We start from the raw sequence: 12,025 nt of genomic DNA on the forward strand, positions 1-12,025 counted from the left end.
TAATTTCCTTTTGAAATCACTGATCATCTTTGCTTCCACCACCCTCGTAGTGCAAGTTCCAGGTCATTACAACTTGCTGTATAAAAAAGTTCTTCCTTACATTCCCCCTGCATCTCTTGCCCAAAATCTTAAATATGTCCCCATTAGTTCTTGCACGATCAGCTAATGGAAACAACTTTTCTTTGTCTACATTATCTAAACCTGCCATAATCTTGTACATTTCTATCAAATCTCTCGGCTTTGCTCCAAGGACAACAACGCTAGCTTCTCCAACCTAATCCTATTCTCCCAGTAAACTGGAAATAGGATTTTTGAAATTGATTTCCCAGAATCAAACCTGCCAGAAACAAAGCTCTAGTAGATTGTTTCGAGTGCGGGTATAGGAAACTGTGCTTCATCTAATATGTATCAAAAGACGAAAACAAAATAATGAACAAATTACTAATTTGCCTGCATAAATCATTGTCCATTAAACTAACTTGCAGTATGTGAAATGGTCAACATACTTCTAACATGGTGATAAAACAGAAGTTTTACTTTTAATGTTGCACATCAATGGTCTGACGTTTCTATACAGCAAGGGGAGCCAATACTGTAACCAACGAACCTGAATGCAGACAAGTACATATTCTGACAGTATTTACAAGCTGAGGCCCTATGGATTTTCTGAAAATTAGCTGTATATACTTGTATCAAGGATACAATTTTTGAATTTAGAATTCTTTGCAGTGCAATGGCAGATTCTGGGAGGGTTTTTGTCCTTGTTGGAATATGGTTTCTATGTTCGGTGCAGCACCCGAGTTGGTTAGGTGAGATAATGCAAAAAATATCTATGCTGGACTAATCCTTTAAAGTGAGAGGGTGTGCCTCAAAGAACAGTTTCATGAATAAGTAAACTAAAACTAAACAGGAACTTAAAAGGAAGTCATAATATAGCATGGGCGCAAAATACCAAAGATAATCATGAGTGATGTAAAAGTGTAAAAGGAAAGTAAGAGGACAAATAGGAAATATGAAAATAATAGATAATATTGAATATTAGTAAGGGTTATTATGTAAAAGTTACAGAGAGTAGGACCTCTCAGAAATGGAGTGAGCCTAAATGTGAAGGATTAAGATATGGAAAAGGCGTATTAAACAAACATTTTGCATGAGTTTTCACAAACAATGGTGCAAATAAAAACATATTGGGAAATATGGAACAACTGTTACATAGCTCTAGAAAATAAATTTGTTTTGGGGAAAAAGGCAAAATAAATAAGGATGTATCACTGGGCTCAGATACTGTGCAAGCTGGTCTGGATCAGAGAGGGGATATTAAGGCCCTAGCTAGAATTTTTCAGTCAATACACGAGCAAATTATGCCATGGGATTACAGCATAGTCAATATAGTGCTGCTCAAGAAAAAAATTTGCAATTATTTAGCACCTTTCAGAACCTCAGCACCCAAAGAACTTTACTGCCAATGAAATACTTCTGAAAGGTAGCAGCTTGTTATAATGTGGGAAATACAGTACCCTTACTGCAAATACAGCACTCAAACTCTGCACAGCAAGGTCCCACAAACAGCAATTAAATAATTGAGATAATTTGTGTTTAATATTAGTTGAGAGGTAAACAGTGGCCAGAACACCAAGCAAAATCTCCTGCTCATCTTCAAATAGTGTCACAGAATCCTTTACGCTCATCTGAGAGAGCAGGCCTCTTAAGATAAACTTCTTATCCGAAAGGCACCATCCCAATAGTGTAGTACTTCCTCAGGAAGTACTGCAAACCTAGATTATGTATTTAAGCCTTGAAAGTGGAGCTTGAATGCACAACCTTCTGACTCAGAGTGAGAACACCACCACTTAATCACTGCTGTCATTGGGAGAGTTAAATTTAAAAGTTAAATCAACTAACTATACTCTATATAACATTATTTGTGAGGAAGTTAAAACATTAAAACCATTACCGCTGGAAAAAAAAGCACTTGACAAACTTATGGGGCTAAAGGCTCACAATCCCCTGGGTCTGATGGCCTTAATCCTAGGGTCTCAGAAGTGGCTGCAGAGACCGTGAGTGCACTGATTATAATCTTGCAAAATTCTCTAGGTTCTAGAAAGGTCCCAGTGAATTGGAAAACTAAAAACTTAACACCCATATTCATGAAAAGGAGGGAGACAGGAAGCAGGAAACGATAGGCCTGTGAGCCTAACATCTGTTAATGGGAAAATGCTGGAATCTGTTATTAAGTAGTAGCAGGATATTTAGAAAATCATAAATCAAGCAGAGTCAACATGGTTTCATGAAATAGAAATTGTGCTTGACAAAGCTTCAAGGGTGCAAAAATCTCGCCTATTTGGATTTCCAAAAGGCTTACTGCACAAGATAAGAGCTCATGGGGTTGAGGATGATATATTAGCATGGATAGAGGATTGGCTAACTAACAGAAAACAAAGAGTCAGATAAATTTGTCATTTCCAGGTTGGCAAATTGTAACTAATGGGATGCCACAGGGATCAGTGATGGGGCCTCACTATTTACAATCTATATTAATGACTTGGTTAAAAGGATTGTGTGTATTATAGCCACATTTGCTGATGATACAAAGAAATCAAGTTGTGAGGGGGACACAAAAAGTCTGAAAAGGATGTAGGTTAAGCGAGTGGGCAAAAATTTGGCAGATGGAGTATAATGTGAGGTTGTCCACTTTGGTAGGAAGAATAGAAAAGCAAAATATATTTAAATGGAGAAAGACCACAGAATGCTGCAATACAAAAGGATCTGGATCACCTTGCACATGAAACACAAAGTTAACATGCAGTTATTGCAAGTAATTAGAGAAGCCAAAGGAATGTTGGCCTTTATTGCAAGGAGGCTGGAGTATAAGTCAGGAAGTTGCATTACGACTGCACAGGGCATTGGTGAGACCGTACCTGGAGCACTATGTACAGTTTTGCTCTTCTTATTTAAGGAGGGATATACATGTATTTGAGGCAGTTCAGAGAAGGTTCACAAGGTTGATTCCTGGGTTGAAGCGGTTGTCTTACAAGGAAAGGTTGAGCAGGTTAGGCCTATACTCATTGAAATTTAAGAAGAATGAGAGGTGATCTTATTGAAACATAAAATTATGAGGGGGCTTGACATTGTACATACTGAGAGAATGTATGGAGGAATATTGAACTAGGGGACATAGTTTCAGAGAATCAAGAATTTTTGGAACTCTACCCCAGAGAGCTTGGAGACCGAGTCAATGAATATATTCAGGGCTGAGATACACTGATTTTTGAACTAAAGGTGAGTCAAGGGTTATGGGGAACAGGCATGGAAGTGGAGATGAAGCCAAGATCAGATCAACCATGACATTATTGAATGGTGCAGCAGGCTCGAGGAGCCGTCTGGCCTACTCCTGCTCCTATTTCTTATGCAATTGTAGGCAACATCTTAAAATGTAGAAGATAAAACTAATGAGCATTTAGCAATGCATGAGCTAATCAAGGACAGCCATCAAAGGTTCCCCTTCCACTGTGTTTGACAGGGCTCTTGACCATGTCCATTGTATTTCCACATTTCTGCTCTCACCCCTTTCCCTCACTCAAGGACCATGAGAGGTTTCACCTTCCACCCACCAGCCTCTAGATTCAATGGATCATCAAATTTCTGACACTTCCAATGCTAAGCCAACACTAAACACACCTTTCTATTCAGTATTTCGAAGGGAACAGTCCTTCTATGGCAGCTTGGTCCAATCTTCCATCACCTCCCGTTTCCATGGCACCTTTCCGTGTAATCACAGGAGATGCAACATCTGCCCTTTCACCACCTTCCTTCTCACAATCCTGGATGCCAACCAGCGTTCAAGCTGAAACAGCAATATACTTGCAATTCTTTCTCAATTTAGCATACTGTATTCATTGCTCAGTATGTCATTTCCCCTAACCTTGGGATGCCAAACTTAAATTGAATACTTGCTTAGCAGAACACCTCCGTTCAGTCTGCCAGCGTGACCTGGTGAGCTTCCGGTTACCTGTCATTTTAATTCTCTCCTCCACTCACTCTGCCCTTAGCCATTGTTCCCATGACACCCAAAGGAAGCTCTAGGAACACCACCTCATCTTTCGATTAGACAACTTGCAACCTTATGGTCTCAACAAGGAACTTAACAATTTCAGATGACAACCACTACCCATAATCATTTATTCAGACAACATGTGCTAATAATGGCTCAACTGTCGCCATTTATAGATCCTGTAGACTCATCTTTTGTTTCTTTACTTGCCCCACTACCACTCTCTTTTGCCTCAACTTTTGTCATTTAATTCCTCCAGCCTTGTACCCAATCTCAGATTTTCCTTTTTGTCCTTCCCTTTCTATTTGCTTAAAACTTGTCGTATCGCTAACATTTCCCAGTTTTGACGAAAGGTCATCAACTTAAATGTTAATTTTGTTTCTATGTGACCTCAGCATTTCCAACATTTTGTTTTTATTTAATTTCCAGCCTCTGCAATATTTTGCTTTTGCATTGGGTGATCAAGATATTTGCATGTACAACTCCAGTTAGTTCTTGGTGGCATTGACCTTGGGCCGGTTGAAAAAAATGCCAAGTGCCTACTTGCTGTGAATGGTCACAACCTGCAACCAGTGTAAGATTTAGATTGTTTTCAAGTGAAACTGGTCATAAAATTGACTTCAAATCCACATCTGATCTTAAAATAAATGCTCAAACAGAAAAACACACAAAAGGACTTGCTCCCATTTCCAGGTATTTTGAAAGATTCTCTACACAGGTATGAATTATTTTAGTACTTTATGCATATTTGAAATCACAGCATTTCAGCTGTGCAATTATAGGAATAGGACTGAGACAGCTCGCACTGTGTAAAATCTTAGGTAACAGATCCCTTGTGCGTGAATTCTCAGAATGCCTAGGGCACAGATAGATCAACATCCTCTAATGCACAGGTCACGACTGGAGTGCAACCTACCAACAAAAATCAATCAATGGAAGGTAAACGGGTGAGAGAAACACATCAGATAGTGAGAGGCTGAGCATCTAGTGGACTGGGCAAATGTTGCACATACTGAGGCTCAAAAATAGAAACTTTTGGCGAAGACGTTCCCACGACCTTGGCTGAAAGGGGCCCACAATGACCAGGGAGCAAACCCGCGGCCTAGACCCAACCGCCAAACTGCACTCTCCCAGTCCCTTTACCTCGTCTCTTGGCGCTACTCCTCACTAGAATGGACGATGCCCTGCTCAGTGGAGCCAGTTTCTGCCACACCACCCTGAATTGTAACATGGTTGCGGCTCGGCGATCTACCTTGACCCCCTTTCCCCAGCTCCTTCTCCAACAACCCGGCCGTGCCGAATCTGCGCAGGCGCCGACCAAGCACGTTGTGGCGCCCGCTCTCCCCTGCAGCCGCCGACAGAGGGCGCCACAACATGATTCCCCATAAATAGATGAAACAGGTCAAAAGCAGCAAATAACTCTGACAAGAATGAAACTCCCTGAGATAAAAGCAAATTAAAGTAGGAACTTTTCCATTACTAATTATGCTTTAGAAGTAAGGTTATTAAAACTTAATGAAAATGGAGTAATTTTGAGTGACATATTTCCCAAAAAGTATTTCACTATAGTTAACAATAGAAACAACTCATATAGTGCTTTTAATGTAATGAAACCTCCCAAGGTGCTTCACAGAAGCATTATCAAATAAAATATGACACCAAGTCACATAAGGAGATATTAGGTCAGATAACCAAAGCTTGATCAAAGAGGAAATTTTAATAAGTACCTTAAAAGAGGAAAGCAAGGTAGAGTGGCAGAGAGGTGTAGGGAGGTATTTCAAATCTTGGGGCTGAGGCAACCAAAGGCATGGCAACCAATGGTGGGGCAATTATGATTCAGATTGCACAAGAGGTCAGGATAAGAAGAGCAATATCTCAGAGGGTTGTGGGGTTGGAAGAGAATACAGATAGGGAGGGACAAGGCCACGGAGAGATTTGAAAACAAGGTTGAGAATTTTAAGATCAAGACATTGCTTGATCAGGAGTCAGCAAGAACAAGGGTGATAGTGAGCAGAACTTACTGCAAGTTAAGACACGGTGTAAGGAACATATCTTTTTATTTTTTGTTGGACTGTTGTAAAGAACATATCTTTTTATTTTCTGTTGGACTGAGCATTAAAATTACAATGGCTACAGTTTGAAAGACATGTCCACTGGAACAGGTTGAGAGATGTATACAATGTTACAGTCCTGGACCAAAGGAGCTGCCTGGCAACAACAATTTAATTGGCTCCTGACCAGGTGACCAAATTTTGTGTGAGAGCAGTGAGCAGAATAACTCCTAGCCTGAAAGGACCAAGACCTAAAACCTCTTTCTCCTGTGTGTGGAAGATTCTAGTAATTCCACAATAATAGCTAGCTGGCTTTTGCTCCTCATATTTCTATAATCTGCTCTCTCTCTGAAAACTACTGTCAAGAGGCAAAGGGGGAAATCACTGTTGGAGACGTTGAAAGGCAAATGCTCAACCAGTGAGCTAAATACTGAAAGTGTTGGAAGACCACCTCGTGTCATCAACAAGAACTGAAAGGAATTTGGAATACATTGATCAAAATCAATCCATCAAATCCTGTACTCCGGAATTGGTGCTATTGAACTGTTTTATCCTACCCTTAAAATCCATGCTCATTTGTGTGTCTTGCGAGTGGGTGAGGATTTAAGAAGGGAGTAGAGTTTAAGTTATAGTGTTGGAAGTCAGCAGTTCGTATTTCTTTCTTTTGCCACTAATTAAAGACAATTTGTTCAATAAACAGTTATTTACTTATTAAGTTTAAAAACCTGGTGCTCGTATTCTGTAAACCTAAATTAAAGTTAGGTAGAATTGGGGCAATCTGATGGTTTGGTCAAACTTTTCACATTTGTCGTGGCTCAGGGCTTGATATTACAGCACACTATCCCCCGTGACAACGGGCAGCAAAGTTTTGAATGACCTCTAGCTTACAGAGGGTAGAATGTGGGAGACCAGCCAGGAGTGCACTGGAATAGTCAAGTCTAGAGGTTGCAAAGGATTGCGGGTTTCAGCAGATGAACTGAGATGGGGCGATGTTGAGCAATGCTACAGATGTAGAAATAGGCAGTCTTCAAGATGCAACAAGTATGAGATTGGAAGTTCACCTCAGGATCAGTGTGACACCAAGGTTGTGAAGACACTGTCTTATTCTCTGACTGTTGCCAGGAAGACAGATGGAGTCAAAGTTAGGGAACAGAGTTTGCAGTGAGGGCTGAAAACAATGGCTTCAGTCTTCCCAATATTTAATCACAAATGGCCTGGATTTGGGGATAAGTATAATGGTAAGACTATCAGCACTCAACATTATTACGGAGTAAATCGGATAGCAACTTCCCAGTTCTGAACAAAGGTAGTTTAACACAACAATCAGAAAGTTGCTGTCCATTTTATCATGCTTGTCACAAACTTCACTATAACGGTACCGCACATAGCGACTTGGTGTTCAAAATAAAAGCATGAATTTGCACATCTTACCCATTAGATATGCAACTAAACATCTCAGAAAATGTTAGGACTTCATCATTCAAGTGCAAATGAATGGTGTGATAGGTCCTAATTATTTGCAAGCAATCTCTAACACCAAAAATTCACTTTTCCAAATGCAGAGTCAGATTCATACAGATTTTAATTATTGTTGAAGATTTTGAAGTACTTAAAACTATATTGCTTTACTTTTTACATCTCTTACCTTGCTCGTAATCCCATCTTTCATTCCTTTTCTTTATTTCACCCCTTTATTTTAAATTACTACATGATTTTATATTGATTTAAATGTTCAAACTTAGAATCATAGAATGGTTACAACACAGGAGGTCATTTGGCCGGTCAAGTCTGAGCTGGCCCTTTGCCAAAGCAATTCAGCTAGTTCCACACCCTGTAACCCTGCACATTTTTTATCTTCTGGCGCTTATCCAATTGCCTTTAGAAAGCGACCATTGAATCTACCTCCACCATACTCTCAGGCAATGCAATCTAGATCCTAACCACTTGCTGCATTAGATAAATGGTTTTCTCATGTCGCCTTAGTTTTTTTTGCAAATCACCTTAAATCTGTATCCTCTGATTCTCGAACCCTCCAGCAAAAGGGGCAGTTCTCTTTTTGTACTCTGTCAAGACCTCTCATGATTTTTAGCACATCTATCAAATCTCCTATCAACCTTCTCTTTTCTAAGGAAAATAACCCCATCTTCCATTCATAAGTGAAGTCTCTCATTCCCCATTCTCATAAATCTTTTTCACACCCTCTCTGAAGCCTTTACATTTTTTCTAAAGTGCACTGCCTAGAATTGGACACAATTCCAGCTGAGGTCGAACCAATGTTTTATAAAGATTCATCATAACTTCCTTGCTTTTGTACCCTATGCCTTATAAAGCTCAGGATCCCGCTTTACCTTTCAGTTGCTTTCTCAATCTTATACTTACTTATATTTCCTGGTTTAGACTCCATGCACATCAGTAAGTATTCTTCAATCTGACTTTTTGAGGAAACACACCACTGCTTGCCCTGTTAACACAGCTCACTATTTTAAATATATGGATATTAATGGAATAAAATGCCCCAAGGTCCTTCACAGGTGCATCATAAAACAAAATATTACACCGAGCCACAAAAGGAGATATTAGGGCAAATGACCAAAAGCTCAATGAGGTAGGTTTCAAAGAGTGTATTAAAGGAGGAAAGTGAGGTAGAGAGGCAGGGAGGCTTAGAGAGGACATTCCAGAGCTTAGGGCCAAGGCACAGCCACCAATGGTGTAATGATTAAAACTAGGAATGCTTATGAGGCCAGAATTAAGGAGGGCTGGTATCTTGGATGGTTGTCAAATTGGAGGAGATTACAAAGAAGGGGAGAGGCAAAGCCACAGAGGGATTTGAAACTAAGGATGAGAATTTTGAAACCTGGTTTGATAACCAGGGATCCAATGTAAGTCAGTGAGCACAGGATGATGAGCGAACAGAATTTGATGTGAGTTAGGATATGGGGAGCAGAGTTTTGGATGACCTCAAGTTAATGGAAGGTATAACATGGAAAGCTGCCAGAAGTACATTGGAATAATCAAGTCTTGAGGTGCCAAACGCATTACTGAGTGTTTCCAGCAGATGAGCTGAGGCAGAAATAGAGTTGGGCAATGATGTGCATCTGGAAATAGATAGTCTTTGGTGATGGCATGGATATGTGGTTGAAAGCTAATTTCTGAGACATATATGGCACCAAAGTTGTGAACAGTAATGCTCAGACAGATGCCAGGGAAAGATTAGAGTCAGTGGCCAATGAGAGTAGTTTGTGGCGGGACCAAAGATAACAGCTTCAGTCTGCTCAGTATTAAATCAGAGGAAATTTCTCAAACCATTGCTTCTTTAAAGGCAGCCATTGTGCCATTGATTCAAATTACACTAATATAAATCATCATATATTTCTGATTCCAACAAAACCAAGAAGCATAAATCTTGTGACACTTCTCTCCTCTCACAGAAGATAATACACAATTTTCTATGTTCAATTATCAAGAATGTCTGGTAAATCTGATTTGTACTTAACTGGGCAAATTGTTCTCCTATGTGTGTGTCCATGGATCTCTGAAGGCAGAGGGGCATGTTAGTGGGGTGGTGAAAAAGGCATATGGGACACTTGCCTTTATTAATCAAGGCATAGATTACAAAAGTAGGGAGGTCATGTTGGAGATGTATAGAACCTTGGTGAGGCCACAGCTGGAGTACTGTGTGCAGTTCTGGTTGCCACATTATAGGAAGGATGTGATTGCACTGGAGGGGGTGCAGAGGAGATTCACCAGGACGTTGCCTGGGATTAAACATTTAAGTTATTAAGAGAGGTTGGATAGACTTGTGTTGTTTTTGTTGGAGCAGAAAAGATTGAGGGGCGACCTGATCGAAGTGTACAAGATTATGAGGGGCATGGACAGGGTGGATGGGGGGCAGCTGTTCCCCTTAGTTGAAGGGTCAGTCACAAGGGGACATAAGTTCAAGGTGAGGGGCAGGGGGTTTAGGGGGGGATGTGAGGAAAAACTTTCTTACGCAGAGGGTGGTGACGGTCTGGAATGCACTGCCTGGGAGGGTGGTGAAGGTCGGTTGCCTCAAATCCTTTAAAAGGTACCTGGATGAGCACTTGGCACGTCATAACATTCAAAGCTATGGGCCAAGTGCTGGTAAATGGGATTAGGTAGGTAGGTCAGGTGTTTCTCACATGTTGGTGCAAACTCGATGGGCGAAGGGCCTCTTCTGCACTGTGATTCTGTGACTTATCAATTGAACCTAAGTATTTTGTAAATTCTTTGCCATGTTTACAAAATATAGCTATTGGATAGATATATTTCAAAAATAGCCAAAATGAGTTTATAGGACAATCCTTCTGCAAATCTGATCTAATATTTGTCTACACTTGTGCATTTTCAGGTAATAATGCCTGGGAATGACCATAAAATAATGATTTCAGAAGTTCAGAAATAAAACAAAAATTACAGTTTTCAACGACCTTGAAATGCAATTACTGCCTTGAAGTCACCCAGAATTTTTATCATACAAACGAATTCCCACTAAAACCAATACTCTCTTACATCTCTCTCATTCTGGTATGGCCCTCATCACAACTCCCTTAGGTCTAAAAGACACAGGCTTAACATTTATGTCAAATAACTCCCTTAGACACTCTGGCTAAACTACATAACACACTATCAAGTCCTGCTCTCTTCTGCCAAAACTGCTCAGTTTGCCAGGATCATTCTGGAATGCCAAGATAATCTTTGGCTTATCTTCTCCACTACAAGCCATCTTCTCAGCCCCTCTTCCTTGACACTTCACCATCACGTCCTACAACTGAGAAGAGCTCAGGGACTTCTTTGTTACTAATATTGAGACCATCTATTCATCTGCCTCTGCTGCTTCCTTCTCTTCCTCCAGCTCACCAAAGCAAATATTCCCAAAGGCACCCATGCTCCCTTGCCCTAGACCTGAACCTACATTTTTTTCTAGTTTCTAGCCATCTCCACTTCTGCCCTCTCCAAGCTCATCTTGTCCATGAGACCCACTCCTCAACCCTATTTTCACCAAATTTTCACCTTCTCTTCCTGGTCCCCATGTTAGCTGATATTGTTAACAGTCCTGTCTCCTTAGGTAATATACCCCCTCCCCTTCATTTCTGCAATCGTCACCCCTCTTGCTCAAAATTCAACACACCTTTAATCTCTCTACTGGCTACTAGCACATTTCCATCCTCTCCAAAGTCCTTGTTGTTGCCTCCCAAATCCATTCCCATCTTTCCTGAAACTCCATGTTTGAATCCCTCCAGTCAGGATTTCCCCACTGCCACACTGAAATGGCTCTTATCTAGGTCACAAACAACATCCTATGCCACTGTGGTCATGGTAAACTATCCTTCTTCATCCTTCCCCACCTATCTGCAGCCTTGGTCACAGTTGACTGCACCATCCTCTTCCAAGGCCTTTCTTCTGTTGTCCAGTTGGGACCTCCCTCATTTGGTTCCATTCCCATCAATCTAGTTGTGTAAAGAGAGTTATGTGTAATTTTTATTCCTGCTTCCACACTGTTACCTTTGGAGTCCCACAATGATCTATCCTTGGTCCCCTCCTATGTTTCATCTACCTGGGTAACATCATCTGAAAGTACAACATCAGGTTCGTATGTACGCTGATGACTTGCAGCTTAACCTCAGTGGCACCTCTCTCGATGACTCCACTGTTTCTGACTTATCACGTTGCTTCTCTGAATCCAGTGTTGGATGAACGCAAATTTCCTCCAAGTAAATATTGGAAAGACCAAAGACAGTGGGTTTGGACCCTGCCACAAACTCTGTTCCCTAGCCCCCAACTCTGTCCCTCTCACTGGTCCGAAGCTGAACCAAACTGTTCATAAACTTGGTATCCTATTTGACACTGAGCTGAGCTTCAGCTCCCATATCTTCTCCATCACCAAGATTGTTTATTTTCATCTAAC

The 12,025-nt window shown here is 40.8% G+C and overlaps 1 protein-coding gene across 4 annotated transcripts in view; it reads right to left on the reverse strand.

Moving 5' to 3' along the window:
• The window catches only part of aifm1 (apoptosis inducing factor mitochondrion associated 1), a 44,702-nt gene extending 39,330 nt beyond the window's left edge, over positions 1 to 5,372 (reverse strand). Inside the window, exons 1-2 of one of the 4 annotated variants that reach the window (XM_041195720.1) lie at positions 5,195 to 5,325; positions 3,679 to 3,844 (exon numbers count right to left, since the gene is read on the reverse strand). Coding sequence is in view for 2 of the 4 variants with exons in the window: in XM_041195718.1 (XP_041051652.1) it covers positions 5,195 to 5,282 (88 nt within the window). In the remaining 2 variants the exon portion in view is untranslated. Of the gene's footprint in view, positions 1 to 3,678; positions 3,845 to 5,194 lie in introns of all 4 variants that reach the window. The other 3 variants (XM_041195718.1, XM_041195719.1, XM_041195721.1) reach the window with 3 other exon arrangements.
• Between the last annotated feature and the right edge of the window lie 6,653 nt (positions 5,373 to 12,025).

Source organism: Carcharodon carcharias, chromosome 9, assembly GCF_017639515.1.
Source record: "Carcharodon carcharias isolate sCarCar2 chromosome 9, sCarCar2.pri, whole genome shotgun sequence".
Lineage (NCBI taxonomy): Eukaryota > Metazoa > Chordata > Chondrichthyes > Lamniformes > Lamnidae > Carcharodon > Carcharodon carcharias.